We start from the raw sequence: 26,911 nt of genomic DNA, 5'->3' as shown, positions 1-26,911 counted from the left end.
GTTTCATACTTCCAGTGGACTCATTTTAAACGTGGCTTTTTTCAGCTCCAGGTGCCATTCTAGAATTTATCACGGGTGGACTATCCAAGTGGCTTTGTCTGCTCCTGAACCTGAAGGAGGTTTGCCATCTTGGAAAGGCCTGGGATGCTATCTCAGCAACTTGCATTAAGGGATGCTGGTTAAAGGGGTTAGGATCCATATTCCCTTCATCGACAATTGATGATGAGGATGAGGATGATCACCAAGAGGAAATTTGTTTTGCTTTCCTCCAGAGGACTTTCAGTTAGCTGAAAAAACATTAAAAAGAATTCCAACATGTGCATAATGATATCCTGAACTGGGTTTCAGTTGATAATGAGACTGATGAAGAAATTGTGCAGCAAAAATTCACGCCAGCAGCCATTGGAAGACAACACTGACAATGAGGAAGATGAAGATGATGTTCCTGCTCCCCCACCTAAAGTTTCGGAGGCTATACAACATCTTTAGGCAAATTTGAGATGGCTAGAAACTCAGGATTTGGACATCATCAAAATTTTACATTCTTGATTTTGCAAGAAGCAAACAGTTTAAGAAAACAGACCACTAGTACTGTACAAAACTGTTTTAATAATGTTGTATATATTTAGTAGTTCAGCAGTCTGTATGTTTAGGTTTGTAGCAAATATTTTGCAACAGATCAGTTTTTGCTTCATTTGTTGTTCAAAAAAATTGGAAACAGTGGGGTTAGTATTCAGCTGGCACAGGAACTAATAATTTTAGTGGTGGTCTTAAAATAATACATGTAGTCAGCCCTGCTATGTGTATGGTCGGTGCACTGAATATATGTCTTTTGTGGTCACCACACCAGCACTATAATTTATTCAGGGGCCCTTTTACTAAGCTGCGTAAGCATCTATGCGCGCCCAATGTGTGCCAAAATGGAGTTACCGCCTGACTATTGTGTGGCTCTTGCGGTAATTTCATTTTTGGCGCACATCTGATGCGTGCGTCTGAAAAATATATTTTTATTTTCAGACGCACGCCAAGTGGCATTTGACGCACGTAGGTCATTACCACCTGGATTCTTTACCGCTAGATCAATGGCTGGCGGTAAGGTCGCAGACCCAACATGAACGCGCAGCAATTTTGATTTTGCCGCACATCCATTTTCGGCAAAAAAAAGGTCTTTTTTACAGGCACGCTAAAAAATGAATCGATGTGCACCCAAAACCCGTGCCTACACTACTGCATGCCATTTTTCAGCGCATCTTTGTAAAAGGACCCCTCAAATAGCAGCTGAATATGGTTGCTATCCACAAAAATGTTTGTTCTGCCCCCTTTCTTATAAAGGGAGTATTAGGTTGTTCAGTTATATTTTTGGCCCAATTACTATTTATAAAAGATTTAAAAATCTAGGGATAGAGAAGTTATACATTCACCAGCTGTAAGTAACATAACTTCTGAATATTAGTCTGAATATATTTAGCTAAAAGATTGCATTTACCACCGGTTTGGTGTTTTATAATATCATTTTGGGTCACGTGATGTCATGCTGAGAGAGCAGACACAAGTGGGAAGGGCTCCTGGCTCGGATTGCCAAAATTCACCCTCCTAAAGCAATCTGCTGGAACCAAAAGCTGGACTTGAAGGGCAAAACTCAGTTGGAAACAAACGCAGAAGCAGAGAAGCTGTTTGCCCACATTTATGACTACAAAAACGTCCCACAGGGAAAAGGAGAAGCTAGTGAGGTGCAACTTCAAGATGGCAGCTGGAGGCGAAGGAAGCCCCTCCTTGGTTAGCTCCGCATGAGTGTCCGAAATTGTTACGGAGGTAAAACAAGCTATCGATGTCTCCCTAGATAAAAAAAAATGCAAGTAGTTCTGTCTGATGTGGACTAAAGCCCATATAAAGTCCACCTAGCATTTTGTTTCTTTTGCTTCCAAACAGGATAAGGGCTTCCATCAGCAAATACAGTCTTTCTAATTGGTTATCAGACTGCATTTCCTTTACTTATGTCCAGGCTGGACTGTCTCTAGAGGATCATGTTGCAGCTTGTAATATAATAGCTATGTCTGCACTGATAGCCCACTTGAGATCGGCCTCCACAGAGGAAATTTGAAAAGCTGCAATGCTATCTTCAGTCCACACATTTCACATCTCACTACTGTTCAGAACAGGACTCCTGATGTGACAGTTGGTTCTGTCAGACAGTCCTTCAGAAATGACTTTTATGAAGTCTAGAATCCAACTCCACTCCCTTAGACCTATTTCTTTCAGTTCCAGGCTGCCTTAAAAAAAAAATCTACTTAAGCTAATGGTGGCTAATTTCAGAATTCTATTGGCCCTGCCTATGCAGGGCCTTGTGATTGCACCCCCCCCCCCTTTTTTTTTTTTTTATTTAAGGAAGTCTTGTAGCTAGAGATTCCCAGAGGTAAGAATATATTATCCTGCTTAACCACGGAGCAAATGAGCTACTTATGTGTCCTGAGGACAGCGGGATAATATGTTCCTGCACTGTCCTCCCCTTTGGGTTCGAATTCTATGTGCTGTGTAGGTCCCACGTGCCAGTGGCAGGAGTCAGGAAGGCATTCAAGATACAATGCTCTAAAAAAAACAAATTGTAGTTAATAGTCTGATGAGAGTTCTCACACGGGCTCCATCAAATGTTTCACCAGATGTAAGAATATTTATCCTGCTAACCTTGGAGAACACCAGCTACAGGTAAGTAACTGTTTTCCTGGGTTAACGACCATGAACTGATGATTTTAATTGCACCAGGTTTGGCTGTGGGGGGAGGGGAATTAGAAACCCAAAACAGAAGAATCGCCTTTAGTAGTCTTAGCTTTGATATGCGATACTGAGGATCTGAAGGCAGCACCAGTGCCTTTAAGGGGAGTAACATTGAGTAAGAACTGTTTTTCTCTCTCTCCATCTGCTGACAGGGGTACATAACCCACTCATCCGGACTGGTCTGGCATGACTCAAGGAAAGGAAATTAACGGCTGTCTAAATTTCTCCTTTTCTGCATGTAAAACAGGCTTTATATGTGGAAAAAAACTTTATAAAATGACCCCCTTTGGGCTAAATAACCTAAGAACTGGTCACAGGTGTGCATCTTCTTTGTTTTAGTGTGGGCATGCTTGATGGGTGGAGTTTGGGCAGAGCATAGGCGAAGTCTGCATGTATATGTGTAAATTATAGAATCTAATATAATAATTTGCACCTCCAACGTTCTGAAGCTGACTCCGTGGCAGTGAAGCCGTGTAGTGTTCGTAGGATTCGTAATCGCACTCCTGATCACTGCCCCGCCCTCGAGGGAACACTGTATAGTTGCCAGGGAAAGAAACGCGACGTCAGAAGGAGAAGGGACCAACCACAAGCAATCGCACTCGCTCTCACTGCCCCGCCCTCGGACGGAAGGGAAGGCTGCATAGTAACGCCACGACCAGAGAACAGAGGACCACGGTGGCGGGAAGCACACAAACCACCTGACAGGACTCTCACTTTCAAGAAAGTTGAACTCTGAGGTACGGACAGTGCACTACAAATGCTGGCCCCTACCACGACCAAATGCCTTGGATTTGGCTGGGTTTGAGGTGGCCAGCATCGGTTTCCATTATCGGCGAAAACTGATGCCGGCCATCCCAAACCCGGCCATTTCTGACATTTGGCCGGCCTCAACCGTATTCTCACGACCAAATGCCTTGGATTTGGCCGGGTTTGAGATGGCTGGCATCGGTTTCCATTATCGGCGAAAACTGATGCCGGCCATCTCAAACCCGTCCATCTCTGATATTTGGCCGGCCCCAAACATATTATTGAAACGAAAGATGGCCGGCCATCTTTTTCGATAATACGGTTCAGGACCGCTCTTTGCAGCGCCAGCTATGTAGATGGGCAGCGCTGTTCGATTATGCCCCTCCAAGTGTATCTCTCTCTCCCACTCAGAAGGTCATTACCTTGCTAGCGCCCGTTTCATTTCAATGAGAAACAGGCTTTTTTTTACTAGTACTATAATAATCGTGTGTTCTTGCTACAGTAAAAGTGATCATGCTGGAAATTCTTAGTTCCCTTAATACCATTGAATGTTTTCAGTCTGGCCCCATTGCTTTGTCTACTTCTAATTTAGCTAGCTCTTCATGAACAGCATCTTCCGAAATTGGCTCAATAAACCTCCCTTCCGTTCTTCTTTGTGTCAAATCTTCTGTAGACCTACTCTGTGCCCTTGCTCTTCACCAACCAAAAATTTGTTAAGCACTTGTGCATTTTTTTTCCTCATCAACCTCAATATATTTCGTCCCTTCACTTTCTATTCCACTTTATCCTCGTCTTCATTTCTATTGCTTCTTAGTGTTGATGGTATGTGGTGGAATATCAAATGTGAATAAATCAAATCTAAGCTGCAAAGGAACCATTCTATACTGCCTGCAGTTCCGTGTTCATAAAACTCCTAGACTATCCAGAAGACTGAAGAACCACAGTCTCTAGCATCTAACTCCACCCCAACAACAGGCACCTCATCTCATCATCTCTACCTCTTAGGAGAAGCACTTCCCATATGAGCACATCACCTTATTATAGATTCCTACAAAAGAGGGCTAAGGAATTTTCTTTTTCATTGCAGCAAAATGTCGCATTATGTTCTGATGTTGGTTGCTTAGTTTTATTGAAGTTCCCAAGGGTATGGTAGCTGTTCAAGTTTACAAATGCTTCAAAGTAAGACTATTTTCCTTGTAAACAGGCACTACAGTTAATGCTAGTATGATTCATTATTTCTGATAAGTATTTGTTGTGTTATTTTATGATTAACCCTAGAAAAGAATGTTCTTTTGTTCCAGGGTGCATGACAATATTACCCACAATCCTTTACCTGATTACAAGGGTATTGAAAGAAACAGCAATAAAAGCAGTGGATAATCAGATCCCACCTCCAGTCAGTGCTGGGCTGCAAGGGATAAAAACTATTGTAACATCTACATTGGCCAAAACTGATAAAACTCACAGGCAATGGACAGCTCTTATCCGTAGTACTCTGGCATCAATCTTAGAATACTCTGAACCAGGTAAGATTGCTAGTGTACACAACGCATTTTGAAAAACTAATTTTTAGAAAACGATTGTATAAGAAGTTAGACACTCTGAGACCTTGATTTCAGAGCCTGCCTTTGTACCAGCAGCACCGCCATCAGTACCTAAAAGCCTTTAAGTGTTGTGGTGTTGTTTTTATTGTAGGATGATGGTTTATCAGATGGTTTTCCCATGTACACTGAATGGAAGAAACTTCCAATAAATCAAGTTATGAGTGTTTCTTCTTTCCAATCCAACACATATTGGAAATAAATTATGCATAAGAGGTCAAGAATATCTCTCTATCTGGGTGCAAAATAACTCTACAAAAAACAATGAAACAGGACCAAATTTGACATGAGAGAAAAACTGATGAAGACACGCAGGTTCGAAAATGGGCCAAATGGGCTGATGATTCTAGAGAAATAAGCTCCTCCAACAAATGGCTCAATGGGAAAAGCAGCTCCAACTTCTGCAGCATAGAAACATTGATAACACTGAAAGATAGCAGTTCAAGAAATGATCCTTTCAGACTGCCTCTCACTTCTCTTGTATTCTGTTTGTCACAGACACACACCCACACAAACAAAATGCAGCGATATGGGAATTGGAAATAATTCCATGAGGATGCTCCACATGCTTTCCCCCACCCCTCTTGCCCCCAGTGCTGCCACATTCTTATTCCTGCTAGCTGGCTCTTTTTCAGATGGATTCAGACCAGGGGTGTAGCCAGACACCAATTTTGGGTGGGCCTGGGACCAAGTTGGGTGGGCAAAAGAACTCCGCCTTGTCCCACAAGTGATGTGGTCTCTCCCTCTCTCGCCTGCATGCCATATGGTCTCTCAAACATTCCCCCTCTCCTACATACCTTTTAAATAGCAGATTTTCACCAGCAGCGAGCAGCAGCTAATACACACTGCTCAAGTTGGCCCCACAGCCTTTCCTCTGATGCAACTTCCTGTTTCCGCATAGGCAGGAATACATCAGAGGGAAGGTTGTGGAGCTGCTGTGAGCAGTATGTATCAGTCGCTGCTCACTGCATGCAAAGATCTGCTATTTACAAGGTATGCAGGAGGGCCAGTTGTTGGAAGTTTTTGGCTTGTGGGGCTTGAGGATCCCTGCCAGCCACATCATAGGTTTGTTGCTAGTGGGTGGGCCTGACCACCCGGGCCCACCCTTGGTTACGCCACTGATTCAGACGTGTGTTTATTTTCTTTGTTCTAGATTCTGCCCTGAAACCTAGTTACTGAACCATATACCTTTAATGGTGTTTACATACAGTGACACACAGGCCTTGATATTAGAAGCATCCCCAGGTGAAAATAGCAACTTTTAGTCATATAGATGAAGTGCAAATAGCTGAACATTGATTGCCTATTGGATATCATATAGTTTACAAGATAATAGTTTTAGTTCACAAAATATATTATACTAGACTCCCATTATTCCTATCAAAGTATTTGATTTCTTATTCACCCTTTTGTACACACTGATCCACTCATCAAAATCAAATAGTCATTCCATCTTTTCAACAGTTCTTTCTAGACATTTTTCATAATTCTGTGTTTAGTGTTGTTGATCTGATGTGGAATAGTATCCTGTCATCCTTAATGTCTAGAAAATTCACCAGAAATTTGACTGCCTCCAAAATTCATGTATTTCTGCAGGCATTTGGTTCCTAGCTTTCCTGTATAGCTGTTGTGAGGGGAGGGAGGAGCTGAGGACACAGCAGTCAAATAGTCTTTCTTTCTCTTTCTTTTATTTCATTATAGTTCCCTCTTTTTTTTGTTTGTGTTATATTGTACACCACTTTAATGGTAACCCCTAGGTGGTATATCAAATAAAACGAACATTGAACCTATTGGGCAAAGACAAGGTAACAGGAGACATAACACCAAGTCCCAGAAGTTTTTGAAGACAAAAACTTGGGATGACTCATAAAACATATGCTTACCACTATTATATGTTATTAAACATTTGCAGGAAAATTAAGCTAATGCAAAGCTCCATCTACATGATGCCCAAACATAGAAATTATAAACTGCATAGTCGCCTCAGGGATCACTTGTGGTATATCAAGTCTTGAAAATACATTTTAAAAAATAAACATGAGTATAGACTCCTTTACTGTTTTTTGAGTAGCCCTGGAAACATTAGGAAACATCTTAACCTTTAAATCATAGAGCAGGACATTTTTTTTTATTCCAGATGAAATATTTCAATTAAAAAAATGTCTGTCCAAGTCTACTAACAAACCCACAATTAACTGGCAGGATTAAGTTTTTCTTCATTGGAAGTCTTTAAGAGATCCATTAGATACAAAAGATCTGTGGACTCCTGTGTATCTGGCCCCTGTCCCAGTACCAAATGTAGGGGTCTTTTACAAAGGCACGCTAGCGGTTTTTGTGCGCACTAATGATTAGCGTGCACTAAATGCTAGAGACACCCATAGAAATATATGGGTATCTCTAACGTTTGGCATGCACAAAAAATGCTAGTGCACCTTTGTAAAAGGACCCCCTATTTTCTTAAATGTAGGATGGTAGAAAACACTGGAACAACATTCTCAGGAACCTGGTGACCCTGCGACAACACTATTGTAAACTTTAGAAAATTGATCATCCTGGGATTTCTCTTTTGCATTGCATTTTCCAAGAACACTAGCTTATATGATCATGATTCATGTCCTTCCATTACTAAGGGAAAAACTTCCTGCATCTTGGCTGACTCTTGCTCTAAATCTTAAGCTCACTTCACTTCTTTCTGATATATTTGTAGAACACATAAAGCAGATTGAATTGCAAGGAGAGTTGACATAACTGGCTAGACAAACAAGGTCAGTGTTTCCCATGTAGTCTCCAGGTTAATTACTTTAGGGTTAGGTCCCAAAGTTATCTGCGGCAAAGCAGGAAAAACCATCTTGTCTTCATCTCTACCAGGGGTCTTACCAACCTGGGCTGTCACCAATGTGGAGGTTCTCAACCTTGTCCTCCCAGGCCTCCCCTAGAATTGGAAGATTCAGGCGTTGAAAACGATGGCTCTATTCAATTCCTCCTTGCAACCTCACTACCTCCAATTCAGTTCAAAAGCACTGGCACTGATGAATCAACCAAGTCATATGATGACAGGATAGGAGAAGGTATTCCCTCTTCCAAGGGATAGAGAGGACTCTGGGCCAAGAATCTGCATCAGTTCTTCTTCTCCCAGCAGAGGAGATGGTGATCCCAGCATTCCCAAAGCTTTCAAAGTATCTCCAGTCGTGAGTCTCAAAACATGCTGATCCATCAGATAATGCTATAAGGAGGAGACTGGGTAGGTCCTCTTTGCCTTGGAAAAAGGAAATGCAATAGTAAGCTGTCAGCGAAACAAGTCATGCAGCTGCCATCTTGAAACACACCCCAAATCTGGGTCATGCATTTTGAAAGTTGTTTTTCTTTTGGTGAGAGGCAATAATGACCCTACAAAAGAAAAATGAAACACTTCATAATTAGGCTACCCCCCCCCCCCCCCCCCCAACACTCCATTTACAAAACGTATAGTTGTATTCAGTTCTGGTTGCCATATCTCAAAAAAAGATATAGCAGAATTAGGAAAAGTTCAAAGAAGAATGACCAAACTGATAGAGGGGATGGAACTCCTCTCGTATGAGGAAAGGCTAAAGAGGTTAGGGCTCTTCAGCCTGGAAATGAGACAGCTGAGGGGAGATAAGATTGAGGTCTATAAAATCCTGAGTGGTGTAGAACGGGTAAAAGTGAAGTAGACTGAGAGTCAGGGAAACCAAGTTCATATTCTACAGCTGTTCTCTTCAGCAAGTTACTTAATCCTATATTGTCTCCAGTTGCAAACTTAGGGCCCTATTTACTAAGCCACGCTAGGGGCACATTAGTGTTTTTAATGCACACTAAGCATTAGCACACGCTAACCGTGTAGATAGCCATCATATTCCTATAGGCACCTACACAGTTAGCACACAGTACTTTTTGGCACGCGCTAAAAATGCTAGCGCACCCTAGTAAACAGGGCTCTTAGTCTGTAAGCCCTCCAGAGACAGAAAATTACATACTGTACCTGAATGTAACTCACCTTGAAATATAACTGGAAAAAGGTATGAGCTAAATCCAAAATCCCTTCCTCTCCGCTTCCCCTAAGTGCTTTTGTTCTGATCTATTACATGCATGGTTAGGTTAGCAGATTTGGAAGTTAAATTCTTAAATTTTAATGCAGCTCTAAAATAGTACTCCACTAATAACATTTAATGATAACACATCACTGACAAGAGTTTGCTGTTGCTCAAATAATAGGAGAAAAATTCTTATAGGTAATGGTCAAATTAAGTTCATTTCTGATAAGTTTATATAATATAATGCCTGGTAGTATTTCATTTGATAAATTATACTGTACAGAGTTTACATCAATAATCTCTGTTACACAGAAAATCGGTTATTCCAATTCAAATATAAATCTTAAAACTAAGAATAAGTATACAGGTACATTTTGCTGTATGATTGAATCTGTATTACCATCAATAGTCACTAAGGAATTTTTATTTTGGGTTTTTTTTTATCAGAAGACAACAAACCTGCTCTGGATGAAGTGAGCATGCTTACTGCCATTGTCCTTTTCCTTTGGTCTGCAAGCACAGAAGTAATAGGTGTTCAGTCTCTACAGGATGGATGTGTGAAAAAATTTAAAAATGCACTAAAGTCCATTGATCCCTGGGTAAGCAGCATCTTTACACTAGGCAAAGAGATTCTGTAGTAATAAGCTTAGGCTGTCCTTTTCACATTTATTTATTTGTTTATTAGGATTTATTACAGTGTACAGGAGAGATACCTTGACATAAAACTTATAATTTTGTTAATATCTTAGCAATAGTAAAATGATCAAATATAATATAAGTACAATCAATGAGAGGTAAACTTGGATATAGGCAAATTAAATCCTAGTAGTAAGAGTAACATGATAAAGTATCAGAAATATGCACATTAAAATAACATAGAGTAGAAAACTCATAAGTATTGCCATACTGTTTCTAACAGTGGCCAATCCAGCTCACAAGTACCTGGCAAGATCCCAAAACAGTACATTTTATGCTACTTATCCTAGAAATAAGCAGTGGATTTTCCCCAAGTCATTTTAATAATGGCTTATGGACTTTTCTTTTAGGAAGCTATCCAAATCTTTTTTAAACTCCGCTAATCTAACTGCTTTTACTACATTCTCTGGCAATGAATTCCAGAGTTTAATTACACATTGAGTGAAGAAATATTTTCTCAGATTCATTTTAAACTTACTACTTTGTAGATTCATTGTGTGCCCCCTAGTCCTAGTATTTTTGGAAAGAATAAACAAGCGATTCACGTTTACCCATTCCATTCCACTCGTTATTTTATAGACGTCTACCATACCTCCCCTCAGCCGTCTCTTCTCCAAGCTGAAGAGACCTAGCTGCTTTAGCCTTTCCTCATAGGGAAGTCGTCCCATCACCGTTATCATTTTTGTCATCCTTCTCTGTACCTTTTCTAATTCCAACATATCTTTTTTGAGATGCAGTGACCAAAATTGCACACAATATTCGAGGTGTGGTCACATCATAAAGCGATACAAAGGCATTATAACGTCCTTATTTTTGTTTTCCATTCCTTTCCTAATAATACCTAACATTGTTTGCTTTCTTAGCCTCCCCCGCTTCACACTGAGCAGTGGGTTCAACGTGTCATCAACAATGACGCCTAGATCCCTTTCCTATCTTTTTAACCAGTTTTTAATCCACAAGAGTACACTACCTCCTATCCCATGACTCTCCAGTTTCCTCTGGAGTCTTTCATGAGGGACTTTGTCAAATGCCTTTTGAAAACCCATATACACAATATCAATTGGCTCACCTTTATCCACATGTTTGTTCACCCCTTCAAAGAAATGTAGTGGATTGGTGAAGCAAGATTTCCCGTAACTAAATCCATGTTGGCTTTATCTCAATCCATGCTTTTGAATATGCTCTGTAATTTTGTTCTTTATAATGGTCTCTACCATTTTGCACAGCACTGACGTCAGACTCACTGGTCTATAATTTCCCGTATCACCTCTGGAACCTTTTTTAAAAATCGGCCACCCTGAAATCTTACAGTACCATGCTTGATTTTAAAGATAAATTACATATTACTAACTACTTCTGCAAGTTCATTTTTCAGTTCTGTCAGTACTCTGGGATTACTATAATCTGGAACAGGCAATTTGCTACTCTTCAATTTATCAAATTGTGCCATTACATCTTCGGGGTTCATAGATATTTCATTCAGTTTATCTGACTCGTCAGCTTTGAATACCATTTCTGGAACCGGTATCTCTCCCAAATCTTCCTCAGTGAAGACCGAAACAAAGAATTCATTTAATCTCTCCGCTGTGGTTTTTTCTTCCCTGAGTGCCCCTTTTACCCCTCGATCATCTAGCAGTCCAACCAATTCTTTTGCCGGTTTCTTGCTTTTAATATACCTAAAAACATTTTTACTATCTGTTTTTGCCTCCAATGCAATCTTTTTTTCTAAAGTCCCTCTTTGCTTTCCTTATCAGCACTTTGCCTTTGACTTGCCATTCCTTATGCTGTTTCTTATTATTTTCAATCTGATCCTTCTTCCATTTTCTGAAAGATTATCTTAGTTCTAATAGCTTCCTTCACCTCACTTTTTAACCATGCCGACTTTTGCTTGGCCTTCCTTCCTCCATTTTTAATACACAGAATATATTTGGCCTGGGCTTCCAGGATGATATTTTTGAACAGCATCCACGCCTGCTGTAAATTTTTGACCTTTGCAGCTGCTCCTGTAAGGTTTTGGGGTGTTTTCACCATTCTTCTCATTTTATCATAGTCTCCTTTTTGAAAGTTAAATGCTAACGTATTGGATTTCCTTTCTGTAGTTACTCCAAAGCCAGTACCAAATCTGATCATATTTTGATCACTGTTATCAAGCGGTCCCATCACTATTACCTCCTGCACCAAATCATTCACTCTACTAAGGACTAGGTCTAGAATTTAGAATTTTTCCTCCTCTTGCTGGCTCCTGTACCAGCTGCTTCATAAAGCAGTCCTTGATTTCGCCAAGGAATTTTACCTCCCTAGCTTGCCCTGATGTTATATTTACCCAGTCAATACTGGGGTAATTGAAATCACCCATTATATTTATCATATAACAGAAATATGATAAATGTCAGCAGAGTACAATGATATACAATAATAGCATGAAAGAACGCTCATATAGCAGAAATATGATACTTGCAATGTTAGCACAATTCAAATGAAATACCCTTAATAGGCAACACATTAGAACATTCATGAAACATAGTAATAAAGACGATGGTAATAGAGTACAAGGAAGCAAGTTCAGTTGAAAGAGGAAAAAAACAAACTGGAGGTACAAAAGTGCCTCATAGAGTCCGTAAAAGCAGTAAGGCGAGTAGTTGAATCTTCCAACTCTTGATACCAGGACTTGATCACACGTACAACTGATGGATTTTTCAAGGATGTAGTTTATTAGGGAGCAAAAAGGACCCGACACAAGACCAAGTTTCAACTTGAAAAGGCCTGCTTCAGTGTCTGTAAACAATGCATAAATATGCCAAATCAAATAAAACAAGAACAGAAAATAAATGGTATCATAAAAATATAAATCAACATGAATGAATTCATTATGCAACATGAACAATATAAAACAATAAAATGACATAAGTAGGTTCAGAAACATATGTAAATACTAGTAAAAGAGGCCCGTTTCTGTGTGAAATGAAATGGGCGCTTGCAAGGGCTCTATCCCTTTGAATTTTTAACAAATTCTAATTGTCTTTGCTCACAGGTACAGTAATGGACTCAGGAAATAGAATCTAGAATGATGACTACTTTATATTTGTTTTGATTAGGTCCAAGCAAAATGTTACCAGCTGCTGCTTTCTGTGTTTCAACACTCAAACCGTGCTCTCTCCACTCCATATATCCATTCCTTGGCACCGATATTGGTTGAGAATCTAAAAGCTGTAGAGAAGAAGAGACCGGCTAGCACTGCTGAGCTTTCAGCAGTTCAGGAGGGAATCAAAGTTCTTGAAACATTAGTTGCTCTGGGAGAAGAACAAAATAGTAAGTGTTTTCTGAACAGCAACCGTTTATGTTTCTACATTGTACTCTCTCTTTCTTGGTTGATGAATTCCTAAGGATAAATCTGTTTGTCTGAAAATTTGTTCACTAGGGACACAACCAATATGTCTATATTCAGTAATAAGCAGCAATTGAGAAAATGATCAGTAAATAAACCTGCTAAAAATGGACTTCTAGTGTGGTGAAATTTAGTCAGAATACCCTGCACTGGTAGTATGGGTTGATTTCTCTGTTCAGATTCCAGTATCTTGCACTGGGAAGAGTTAGGGGTGGTGCTGGGGCAGCACACTCGGTCTCTATAGGAGTGAGAGTCCATTTCTGGTCTTACAGCAATACCTACTAACCCTAAGGAGCAGCCTTGAAAGTAGACCTAAAGATGCATAATTATTTATTTATTCATTCATTCATTCATTCTAATCTTATATCCCATAATTATCCAAAAACAAGTTTCGGTTCAATGTGGCTTACAATTAATAGTTAGGAGAAGTTACAGTGTTGTCTTACAATTACAATAATTATGGAACTCTGTCCTCTCCTGGTTCTCCTCTTATCTCTCCCACCATACCTTCAGAGTACCTTCTCATGGATCTTGCTCCACCCCCATCCCACTCTCTGTTGGAGTTCCTCAGGGATCTGTCCTAGGACCCCTTCTTTTTTCAATCTACACCTCCTCCCTGGGCTCGCTGATCTCATCTCATGGTTTCCAATATCAACTTTATGCTGACGACACCCAGCTTTATCTCTCCACACCAGACATCACTGTGGAAACCCAGGCCAAAGTATCGTCCTGCTTATCCAACATTGCTGTCTGGATGTCCAACCGCCACCTGAAACTGAACATGGCCAAGACCGAGCTCATTGTCTTTCCACCCAAACCCACTTCTCCTCTCCCTCCACTCTCTATTTTAGTCGACAACACCCTCATCCTCCCCATCTCATCTGCCCGCAACCTCGGAGTCATCTTCGACTCCTCCCTCTCCTTCTCTGCACATATCCAGCAGACAGCCAAGACCTGTCGCTTCTTTCTGTATAACATCAGCAAAATTCGCCCCTTCCTCTCCGAGCACACCACCCAAACTCTCATCCACTCTTTCATCACCTCTCGCCTTGACTACTGCAACCTACTCCTCACTGGCCTCCCACTTAACCATCTATCCCCCCCTTCAATCCGTTCAGAACTCTGCTGCCCGTCTTATCTTCTGCCTAGACCGATATGCTCATATCACCCCTCTCCTCAAGTCACTTCACTGGCTTCCGATCAGGTACCACATACAGTTCAAGCTTCTCCTACTAACCTACAAATGCACTCAATCTGCAGCCCCTCATTACCTCTCTACCCTCATATCCCCTTACGCTCCTACCCGTAACCTCCGCTCACAGGACAAATCCCTCCTCTCAGTACCCTTCTCCACCACCGCCAACTCCAGGCTCCGCCCTTTCTGCCTCACCTCACCCTATGCTTGGAATAAACTCCCTGAGCCCATACGCCAAGCCCCTTCCCTGCCCATCTTCAAATCCTTGCTCAAAGCCCACCTCTTCAGTGTCGCTTTCGGCACCTAACCATTGTACCTCTATCCAGGAAATCTAGACTGCCCCCAGTTTGCACTTTTTGTCCTTTAGATTGTAAGCTCCTTTGAGCAGGGACTGTCCTTCTTTGTTAAATTGTACAGAGCTGTGTAACCCTGGTAGCGCTTTAGAAATGTTAAATAGTAGTAGTAGTAGTATATTGGTTGCATATGTGGCTAACCATTAAATTTCTTGAAGAGATATGTTTTTAATTCTTTTCTGAACTGAAGATATTTTGTGATACTTCTTGTAGCCTTGGTTATTAAGTTCTACCATTTAGAACCCAGGTAGCTAAATCCAGCCGTATAGATGGCTTTGTAGATTATGTTTTTTCATTTCATTAGGTGAAGTATTTGGTAACTTCTACTGCACCTGGGCTTGCATTCCTTGGTGATAGTTTAATAAAATCTAGCATGTAATCAGGGGACATCCCAAACAATATTTTGAATGTTAGAGTGCCAGTTTTGAAAAATAGTCTAGCCTTAATTGATAGCCAGTGTAGCATAGCAAGCAGTGGGGTTGCTCTTTCGTATTTTGATTTTTTTAAGATTAGTCCCTTACCTCTTAATTGTTCTGTTTGTCCTATTTAGATTGTGAGCTTTTTGAGCAGGGACTGTCTTTACGTGTATGGTGTACAGCGCTGCTTATGCCTTGTAGTGCTATATAAGTGTTAAGTAGTAGTAGTAGTCTTGCTGCTGTGTTTTGAATGGTCTGCAGTGATTTTAGCATGTTTTCTTTGCATCCTATATAAGCTGCGTTGCAGTAATCTAGTTGGGACAATATCAAGGATTGTACTATAAAATGACATGATTTTCTAGGAAGATAATCTCTAATTCTTCAGTTTCAATAGTGTTTTGAGTAGAGTGGTGTGGTAGCCGTGTTAGTCCACTTTTAAAGGTAATCAATAGAAATCAAACAAAATAAAACATGGAAAAGAAAATAAGATGATACCTTTTTTATTGGATATAACTTAATACATTTCTTGATTAACTTTCGAAGGTTGCCCTTCTTCGTCAGATCGGAAATAAGCAAATGTGGTAGATGACAGTATATATAAGAAAAGCTTCCAAGCATTTCATTGACAGGGTGGGGATGGGTAGGAGGTATGCATGGGAACATCAAAGCATTTCAGAGAAAGTCTAACAGGATGGGGGTGGATAGGTGAGAGGAGGGTGATAAACATAGCAATAAAACGTTATGGTTTATAATGAGCTAGAAAACCCAGATCTTTGTTAAGTCCTGTCTGTTGGGTGTCAAAATATTCATAGAAACACCTACAAACTATATTTGAGCTCTAGTTAGGCACTCTTTACTTGCAATACTATCTTCTTAAAACCTAACACCGCACTTCACATACCTATTGTGTTATACCGGAGGAAAAAGCCTCAACAGACTCCGTATTTTTCGCTATACAGCTCAATATTTCAAAGGAGTTCTATCTGTCATCACAGGCAAAAAAACTCCTGGTAATAAAGTCAATGGTAAATAACTTTAGGTGAAAACATCACTTATCTTGTCGGTCAATTTATTCTCCCGTGACCTGTCGCCACGCCGTCAATTCCACTGCCGACACTGGCCCAGGTTTCGGACACACACTCTTTAATGTCCTGCTTCAGGGTCCGTGGTAACTCCAATTTGTGGTGGCGACTCTAAATTTACTTACGTCAGATGAGGGCGGGCCCAGGAAGAAAGGAGGGACGTCAAAAGACTCGGCGAAGAGGCGATCAGCTGTTCTTGTTGCCCGTGCAGTGCCTTCACACTGAGATGAGAGGCGCTGCGAGGGCCTGGTAAGACGGAGGGGGGCCCGGTGGAGGGGGGAGCGGTGGCAACGACCTCTGGGGGGGGGGGGCGGGGGAGGGGGCACGGGGGCTGAGGATGGCAGGAGGTGGAGCTGAGGAGAAATAGAGGAAGGGAGGGGGGCCGGGGCATCCTAAAGCTATGACTTTAATGCAGGGGGGAGCGAGGAGCAGTGGCGACCTCGGGCGGGCGGGGGCAAGGACGTCCATAAAGGACGTGTTTTTTTTTTTATTCTTACATCCTTAGCATGCGCAGAGCAGCCAGCATAACACTTGGCTGCTCTGTGCATGCTCTACGGGCCGATTTTGCGACGGTTTAACAAAGGGTTAGTGAATGCAAGTGAGCTGCAACGAACAGCTCATTTGCATTCCCAATCCTTCGTGCATAACCGTTCCGTACCAATTCGTTATGGAATTCGGTACGGAACGGCTCTAACGAGGACTTTTGTGCATCTTGGCCTAGGTTATTTATACAAGCTTTTAATATATAGTGAGATCTGGTAAGATAGCTTAAATATTTAGATTGTGAATTTAATTTGGTTTATATTGTCAATTTTTCAATTTGTATAAGATTGTGGATATAAACTTGTATATGTAATGTAATCCTTGCTCTTTTTTAAAAAAAATTGTATTCACAGTCTCGGAAAAGGTACCAAGTCTTTGAAATTGAGTTATACTGAATATTTTTAGGTCAAAATAGCTCCCAGACAGATTTTAGGTCTCATTTCTACATGAAGCAGTTAAAAAGACTAAGGTACCTTTTCTTGGATTGAGCCACACATTCATATTCTTGTCTTTTGTCTCCAGGTGTTTTGTATTTATTGCTTTTTCCTGTTTTCCCAAAAGTTTGTCAACCACCCACTTTGATTTTACTTAATATACCACATTTGGGGGCCCTTTTAATGAGCTGCGTTAGGCACTAACATGCACCTAATGCAACATGCACTAAACCATCCTGCATTAGTTTTGCCATTTGGCTGCACTGAGCACGTGGTCTTTATTTTATAAAAAATTTTGGAGAGGGCATAAGAAACAGTAACTAGTTAGCACGTACACATTACTGTGCATACTAAAAAGGAAAAGGGATGGGGCTTGATATACTGCCTTTCTGTGGTTACAATCAAAGTGGTTTGTATATTATATATATTATATACAGGTACTTATTTTGTATCTGGGGCAATGGAGGGTTGTGTGACTCACTCAGAGAGTTAGCATAGGAGCCTTTACCATTTTTCAAATAGGAGGCAATAAGGGCTCCCATGGTAATTCTTTTAAATGGCCGCATGCTAGGGTTGTGAGAGGAGTAAGTGACGACAGATAAAGACCTGAACGGTCCATCCAGTCTGCCCAATTCATTGTCAATTCAAGAATAAAATCAGCAATAAACGTGGTGTTATATACTTGATCATGGTCTTTCTTTGGTGTTTCGATGTAGACCGAAGAAGTCTGCCCAGCTCTGTCCTTATGTTTCAACTACTGGAGTTGCCGTCAAAGCCCACTCCAGCCTATGCGAATCCATCCTGTCATTTGCGGGACACAGACCGTAAAATTCTACCCAGCACTGTCCTGGCTGTCCAAACTACTGGAGTTTCCATCGAAGCTCTCTCCGGCACATCCTAACCGGATTGAAATATGCAGGACTCAGACCGTACAAGCCAGCCCAGCACCATCCTTAGTTGATACAGCCAGTGTTGCCATCTAAGCACTCCAATGACATGCAAACATATATGCAACCCTATAAGTTTTGTTTTTATACCATTCATTTTCTAATTAGAGATCCTCTGTGTTCATCCCACGGCTGTTTGAATTCCTCCACAGTTTTTTTTTCTCCACCATCAACCACCCTCTCCGTGAAAAACAATTTTTTTAAAGTATTTTTATTACTTTTTTAACATACATAGAACATATGCTAATAACAACAATTGAACCATTTTCATGAATGTTCAATCCTCTACCCCCTCCCAACACATAATATTGATAATGACCGTTATGTCTACATGGTGCTGCTTTGTCCTAGTACCATATTAAGGAGTTACAATAAGTTTGGGTGCATCCAAATCCACGCCATCTGTCAGCGTGAAAAACAATTTTGACTTTACTCCTTAGTCTACCCCCCTGCAACCTCAATTCATGTCCTCTAGTTTTACCATTTTCCCTTTCGAGGTTTCTATATTTTAATTGTGCTGATAAGCTTTTGTTGGCTGTATTGCTCTATCATATCCTAATAAAAAGATATGTTAATAATAAATGGCCGCACACTAATTGTAACATTAATGCATGGCCATCAATAAAAAAAATTGAAGAGGCCATTTTGCAGCTACACAAGAAATGGGCTTAATGTGCAGGAAAGTCCCACATTAGAGTGCACTAAACCCATTTGCTAGCGCAACTTTGCAAAAGGGCCCCTTAGTAAGTTAAATAAATCTACTTATTTAGCCAGCTAACTCCATAGTTAGCCAGCTAGATCCTTTTGACTATCAGTCCTCGTGGTTGAAATGATGATTATTTGTGAGGTCTGCACTCATCATTGAAATGTATGTTTAATTAGCATGTGTGTTTTTGGTTTGAGAAAAATCATGACATTTGGCATTTTGCTTAACTTAATCCCTTTTTGAGGAAGTCTGCAGATGGCATATCTTTGAATTAACTGGATTGGCAGATGATAGAACAGTTCTTTTTTCATACAGTTAACTGTTGATTTACCTTGAAATACTCCTTTTTTTATTTTTTTTTTTTTTTCAGGAGTTCAGCTGCTGGCTCTTCTTGTTCCAACCCTGATCTCTTATTTGCTGGATGAAAACGCTTTTGTATCAGCTTCTACAGCATCAAAGGGCCTCCATGAGTTTGCACTGCAGGACTTGATGCGCATTGGTCCCCTCTACCCCCTTGCTTTCAAGACTGTAATGGGGGCTGCGCCTGAGCTCAAGGTGCAGCTAGAGACTGCAGTGCGTGCGAGTCAAGCCAGCAAGGCTAAAGCAGCAGCCAGGCAACCAGCACCCACAGTTCACATGGCACCAACCATTAAACTTAAAACCAGCTTCTTTTAAGCTGCTTCAGTTTTTTTCTTTGTGGTGAAGAAGAGAGAGTTTGCTGTTACCTTTGAGTTGTTTGCCACCTTTCTTACGTGTTTCTGTGACTGTGCTAACATAGCATCAGCAAATAGAATGGTCACAATAACATTATCATACCTCACTCGGTGCACTTCTAATATTCACTAACTGTCCTCCACAACCATCAACAGGTCAAATTTATAGGATATCCCTATTGAATATGCATTAATTCTTCTTAGTAACTTTGGCTGGTTTCAATATTTAACAAAACTTTATTTGTTTAATGTTTCTTTTACAATTTATAAACTCTTAAAATCCACCTTATCCTCACTGTTTTAATCACATGCATACATACCATACACTTCTCTTCATTCTAATTTCATTGAAACATAAAATCCTTCAACATCACAGTATGAGTAAATACAAGTTAATACATATTCATGATTGAAGTTCAACTTATGCAATGGTAACTCTATTGATCGCTCCTATCTCTGTTACTATATTCACTGAGATTCTCTATACAACCCACAATTCTCGATGTTAAATCTAACAGTCAAACAAATTTCTGCTTGGTTTCATAAACAAGTTCTTATCTTGAGTCATTTTTTTCAGATCACAGCAGGTTGTTAATTGCCTCCTTCTCTCAAACTCTCAGTTCTTTTTCCAATGCACAGGACTTCAGTCAGAGGGCTGCTCTTTATGCGGTTTCAGTTTGTCATGCTGAACTCTGCTCTATTTGCTCCGGCCAAGCAGTTCCTCCATTATCAATCCCTCCTCTGTTTATGCACTTCACTCTGCGATTTATGTAATCATGCATGAGATATTTGCATGCCCTACTACCTGAATTATATGCAGATCCCTCCCATGTATATTCATTACAGATATCCTGAAAACCTGACTTGTTGGTGGCCTTCAAGGACTGGGGATGAATCTCAATGCACTAAACCATACTGTATATCCAGTCTTACATATTTTGTTTAAGGTATTCTTGGGGATGTATAATTTAATTGAAATCTCTGCACTGTAAGTAAAGCATTTGTGTGTGTATATCTTGAAGAAATTAAATTGATCATGTATTGTAAAAAGGGTGTTCTAGATCTCTCTGTAAAAGAAAACCAGCTTGTTGTACTAAGCTGTTTTTATTTACCAAATATGAAACTACTTGAGTGTCTGTGTGTGGTTACTGATTTAGAGAAGCACTTCAATTTGCTAACTTAAGTCAACCACGAGAAAAAGTGTGTCCTTCCCCTTTTATATGTGTATATAGTGCTATATTATAGCGCTATACCATTTGGATCAAGAAAATCTATGTAGAATTTATCCTGAAAATGCAGTGTTTTCACTCTCAGAATACAACTCCTTATACAAACCCTGTAGTATTTGGAGTAGGAGATACTGCCCAAATCAAGTCTGTAAAACATAGTTTGGATTGTGTTCAAGTTGGATTGGTACATGAGGCCTGAAAGTGGGAGAGAGTAACCTGGCCAGATCTTCACTGATTCAGTGACTGAGTGGGAGGGAGATTGTGGCTGGATATGGAGCCTGCTGTAGGCACCAATAGGTGTGTGCAAGTTTGTGTTTTGAACAGAAGTTGAGTGACAGAGCCTGGAGAAATCCCTTTTCAAACCAAGTGTGTGCATTGTCTGTTGAAATGTTTGGCCATTGGACAGTGGAATATGGGGAAGAGAGTAGGACACAGTTGCCAGGTCAGGTTTGTGCCAGTTCAGGGTGTTTAATCTGATTCTGTTTTGGGAAGAGTTCAGTGTTCATGACAAGTGTGGAAATGCTGGTGAGCAAAGGATGATGAGTAGGCAAGAGGCAGCAAGGGATGCTGCCTGACTGGGACTTGTATACGCAAACCAGGACTCATAGCCACCAACTTCAAGAAAGTGCCTGACTGGGACTGGCATGGTTTAACAATATGTGAATATAACAATATAACAATATGTGAAAATATACAAAAAATACTCTCTAAGAACTGAAACAAAAATCAGTGAAAAGACCGTGATCATGCAGAATGTGTCTACATGAAAATACATTTAAGTTTATAGTTAAGTCCTTAGTGCAAAAATATAAGTACTGAGACCGCAGCGAACTGCTCTCAGAAAAAGCTGTGTAAATCAGTTGTCACCTTCCACAGCTTATATTCACCATCATTGGACCAAGCTAATGTGTACATGCTCTCAAATTTGTGTATACCAAATAATAATAGTGCAGTAATGTGTACTATAGAAAAACAGTCTTGCCCCGAAAATAATGCAATCCAAAGTTGATTAAATCACATGCTCAGTCTATAAATCTGTGACCATGGCAGTCCATATATAATCTAAAACATAAGAGTCGTTCACTTTCAGATAGTTATCTTTATGAAAATAATCTCTCATTCTAGACTTCTGCTTCCTCAGGAACCCCACTGGCATACATGTAAAACTGGTAATTTAAAACTTTAAAATTTGAATTTAATATAAATAACTGAGGATTATAATTACTTTGCAGCCACTGAACAACAGGTCAGTAGACCCTATATTTTGGTAGCTGATGCCTGCTTGCTTGCTAATCAGGATCACAAGCACAGTTACAAAAACAATTCTAAGGACAGCCTGCAAATTCAGTGACATTCGGTAGCCTTTGTTCTATTATATATCATATTAACTTTCTGACCAATATTCATCGTTTTTTTTAAACACTGACAGCGGCAAAATTAGCCCCTGGATATTCAGTGGTGGGCCATGAGCGGGACCCGCTTTTTAAAAAAATGTTCTTCCAGCCTCAGCAGTCCCCCTCCTAACCCATGGAACATCCTTGCTTCCGATCCACCTCCCCCAAAACAGCCCCCTTCTGTTCCCATTCCCCCTGAACCAAGTAATACCCTGCACCCAACCCCCCCCCCTCCCGTCATGACAAGCCCTCCCTGAGCCTAACACTCCACGTGATTCAGTGGGGGGTAGGGTGGTGTGATTTGGGCATTCCCAAAACTTGGCCATTTTTCTGCTATAATGGAACAAAGCAAAAACGTCCAGAGCCAAGATAGACATTTTGTTCTACACCTGTTTCAATCATGACTAAGTCACAAAAAGGTGCCTTAAATGACCAGATTACCACTGGAAGGATTAAGGCATGATCCCCCCTTATTCCCCTAGTGATCACTGACCACCTCCCACCCCCAAAGATGTGAAAAGAAACAGTACATACCAGCCTCAGTCTCAGATTTTATAACCAGTCCTATTAGAGCAGTAAGCAGGTCCCTGGAGTAGCCTAGTAGTTGATGCAGTGGACTGTAGAGAAGGGAACCCAGGCCCATATCCCACTCTGTTACACTTGTGGTGGAAAGTGTGAGCCCTCCAAAACCCACCAAAAACCTGTACCCACATATAGGTGACACCTGCAGCCATAAGGGCTATTGTAGTGGTGTACAGTTGGGTACAGCTCCCACACAGAGGCATAGCTAGGTGGGTCACCAGGGAAGTGACTGCTCCCCCAAACGGACTTCCAACAGCACCAGCACCTATTTTTGACATGATGCGTCACGTTTAAGCGCCGTCGACAGTCCACTCTCCGCTACCCCCTCCCCCGCTCCCTCAACCTGCCTATCCTTCTGCTCTCACACCATTTTATCTTGAAATAATGACAGAAAGCAAAACAGAGTAAACAATCAACCCACATTCTCAAACGAATTAGTGGTTAGAGCTGGATCCAGAAAAGCCAGATTCAAATCCCACTGCTGTTGCTTGTGATCTTGGCCAAGTTATTAACTTTCCATTGCCTCAGGTACAAAATTAAACTGTTAGCCTTCCGGGGACAGGGAAATACCTATGTACCTGAATGTAACTCACTTCGAGCTAATACTGAAAAGGTGTGAGCTAAATCCAAATAATAAAGATTTTGTAATTTTCAAGTGTTAATGATCAAAATTGTCATGCAGTAACTTCAAAGCCTCTGCTTTAACTGTTTGGGGAACGCCCACACATATTCCCATAGAGTTAACACTGTGACGGTACCCTTACTGCACATTAAATGCATTACAGATCAAGCAAATTTATTTGATATACTTCATATTGTACTTACAATATAAAGGGAAGAAGCAAATGCAACAAAAACAAATGACAAGAAGGAATACAGAGCAGTTCAAAAAACATATCCTGACAAGATTTTTTTAAAAACATAGCAAAAATAAATTTTAAAAAACATAAAATAACATATTACAAGTTAAATACATAAGTATTGCCATACTGGGACAGACCAAAGGTCCATCAAGCCCAGCATCCTGTTTCCAACAGTGGCCAATCCTGGTCACAAGTTCCTGTCAAGATCCCAAAAGTACAATACATTTTATGCTGCTTATGCTAGAAATAAGCAGTGGATTTTCCCCTAGTCCATTTTAATAATGGTCTATGGATTTTTCATTTAGGAAGCCATCCAAACCTTTTTAAAACCCTGCTAAGCTAAATGCTTTTACTACATTCTCTGGCAATGAATTCCAGAGTTTAATTACACGTTGAGTGAAGAAATATTTTCTCTGATTCATTTTAAATTTACTACTTTCTATCTTCATTGTGTGCCCCCTAGTCCTAGTATTTTTGGAAAAAGTAAACAAGTGATTCACGTCTACCCGTTCCACTCCACTCAGTATTTTATAGACCTCTATTATATCTCCCCTCAGTCATCTCTTCAAACTGAAGAGCCATAGCCACTTTAGCCTTTTCTCATAGGGAAGTCATCCCATCCCCTTTATCATTTTTGTCGCCCTTCTCTGTACCTTTTTCTAATTCCACTATTTCTGATTGAACATAAAGAACATGTATTAATAACTAAAACTAATTAACTAAAAATTAAAGAAACAAAAGGATACGGGAAAATGGCAAAGCCAAATAAGCAGTCCCACCAGTGAGTTGCTCTGTAAATGTAAGGCACATGCTTGTTGCATACCCCATTCCACATTTATCAGTTAATACAGAAATTAGTGCATGCTAAGGGGCCCTGTGTCCTTAGCACGTCATTCCTGTGCACTAAGACCATTTTTACCATCAAGATAAAATGGCCAATTTTTCCATTTTCTTTATTAATGGCCATGTGCTAATTTTCCCATTAGCGTGTGGCCATATGTGTGTGAGCCCTTACCACCAGCCATTATGTAGGTGGTAAGGGCTTATGCCGTAATCAATTAGCATGCAGAAATGTAGCTACGCTAACCAATTAGTGTAGAACATACCCACTCTCTGCCCCCAGACCTGACCCCTCCACCAAAAAATAAATTTTAACATAACATAATATTAAAATTTATATTCTGCTAAATACTGTTACAGTTCTAAGCAGATTACAATAGTAAGGGGTCCTTTTACTAAGGTGCACTGAAAGAATGGCTTGTGGTATGTAGGCGTGGGTTTTGGGCTCGCACCAATCAATTTTTCAGCATGCCTCTAAAAACCTTTTTAAAATTTTTGCTGAAAAAGGATGTACGGCAAGAACAAAATTGCCACACATCCATTTCGGGTCTGCGATCTTACCGCCAGCCATTGACCTAGCGGTAAAGTCTCACATGGTAACCGGGTGGTAATGACCTATATGCACCAAATACAAAAATTATTTTTCTGCCGCATGCCAAAAATGAAATTACTGCAAGAGCCACGCGGTAGCCATGCGGTATCGCCATTTTGACGCATGTTGGGTGCTCATAGACGCTTACGTGGCTTAGTAAAAGGGCCCCTAAGAAAGCTAGGGAAACCTCTAGGAATTACATTACAATCTAAAATCTTAAACGTGATACAATGAATGTGAAACAAATTTGCTAAATAATGTTTATCTTTTAACACATGGGTAGTGTGCACTGATCCCCAAATTACCGCAGGACGCCTGAGCGCACCCCACGGTAAGTCCTGTTTTACTGCAGTAGGCATGCATTAATGCTTATTACAGCTTAATAAAAGGACCCCTCTGTGTTGAGCTGCTGCTTCAACAGATAGTGTAGGCACGCTTTAAGAGAACACACTAATTCCCGGTTTAAGTCAAATCAAGTTTATTCTTATATACCGCTAATATACCCTTAGCGGGTTCAGTGTGGTTTACAATACTAAGCAGGCATGTTTACAGAAGCGGTTTGCGGCAAGTTTTGAGACTTACTGGTTTGAATAGACAATACTTAATTTGTTCCAAAGGCACATAAAAAAGTCCATTCCCTCAATGCGATCAATTCAACCCTTAATGGACCTGTGGTTCACTAGTAGATATATGTACAGATGGGTAGGGGAAAAAAGTCCCCGAGCCTGAAGATAAGTGTTGCCTTACTTCATTATTGTTTTTACGCTTATCGCCAGTCACTCAGCACAAAGTTGCTTGGTTAAAATGATTAACATATCATTCCAAAAGAAGTTATAAAAATTGATACTGGCAGTTATTAAAACTATATGGATGGAGAGGGTTTTTTGTCAATGATTATAACAGAAACTAATGGGCTATATCGAATAATCCGGCCCTAAGAGATTGGAAGGTTTTGACCTGGTGACAGATGAGACTTTTTCCCCCTATCCATCTGTACATATATCTACTAGTGAACCACAGGTCCATTACAGGTTGAATTGAGTTGACAATATACAGAGTAATGTTTTACAGTGGGCATTTTTACAATAGATATTCTTACACTAGACAGATTAACAATAGGAATTGGGTGTTGCCCTGGGTGTTATGGGAATGTTCTTTAGAGTGAGTGATGCTGTTGTCATGTGTCAGGGTTTGGGGAAAGCGAAATTTTTCAACCCTTTTCTGTAGTGTTGGTAGCTGTGTTTCAGTCTTAAAACTGTTGGAAGAGAATTCCATAGGGAGGTTCCTAGTACTGAGAATAGTGAGTTGAATGTTTTCTTGAACTGAAATTCTTTGAATGAGGGTGTGGACAAGGTGAGGTGGTGTTGAAGTCGATCTAATTGGACAAGTCTGGGTAAGATCATATTGACCAGTAGTTTGGACGTGGTCCCGTGGAGGATCTGGAAGAATAGGCAAGCAGCTTTGTATTTGATTCTTTCAGATATTGGGAGCCAGTGCAGCTTTGCTAGGTAACCAGATACCCTGTTGTATTTGTTTAGTCTGAAAATCAGTCTGACTGCCATGTTCTGAATGAGTTGCAGTTTATTTAGCTAGTTTTTCAGTGCACCAAGCAATAGAGCATTGCAATAATCTAGATGTGGCATGATTAGTGTTAGAACTAGTAATGCAAGGTGTTTATGTCGAAGTATGATCTCACCAGCCGCAGTTGTCTCATTTTGAAGAGGGATTTTTTTTTTCCATATTTGGTTGATGTGAGTTTCAAGAGTAAGTGA

At 40.4% G+C, this 26,911-nt stretch overlaps 1 protein-coding gene across 1 annotated transcript in view; it reads left to right on the top strand.

Moving 5' to 3' along the window:
* The window catches only part of HEATR5B (HEAT repeat containing 5B), a 226,389-nt gene extending 205,658 nt beyond the window's left edge, over nucleotides 1-20,731 (top strand). The window contains exons 33-36 of the mRNA XM_030196394.1: nucleotides 4,821-5,045; nucleotides 9,617-9,768; nucleotides 12,961-13,174; nucleotides 19,297-20,731. Coding sequence (XP_030052254.1) covers nucleotides 4,821-5,045; nucleotides 9,617-9,768; nucleotides 12,961-13,174; nucleotides 19,297-19,601 — 896 coding nt within the window. The 3' untranslated portion in view covers nucleotides 19,602-20,731. The remainder of the gene's footprint in view (nucleotides 1-4,820; nucleotides 5,046-9,616; nucleotides 9,769-12,960; nucleotides 13,175-19,296) is intronic.
* Nucleotides 20,732-26,911: the final 6,180 nt, after the last annotated feature.

The sequence above is a fragment of the Microcaecilia unicolor genome, chromosome 3, assembly GCF_901765095.1.
Source record: "Microcaecilia unicolor chromosome 3, aMicUni1.1, whole genome shotgun sequence".
In the NCBI taxonomy this organism is placed as follows: Eukaryota; Metazoa; Chordata; class Amphibia; order Gymnophiona; family Siphonopidae; genus Microcaecilia; species Microcaecilia unicolor.
This window is presented reverse-complemented; position numbering and strand designations above follow the sequence as displayed.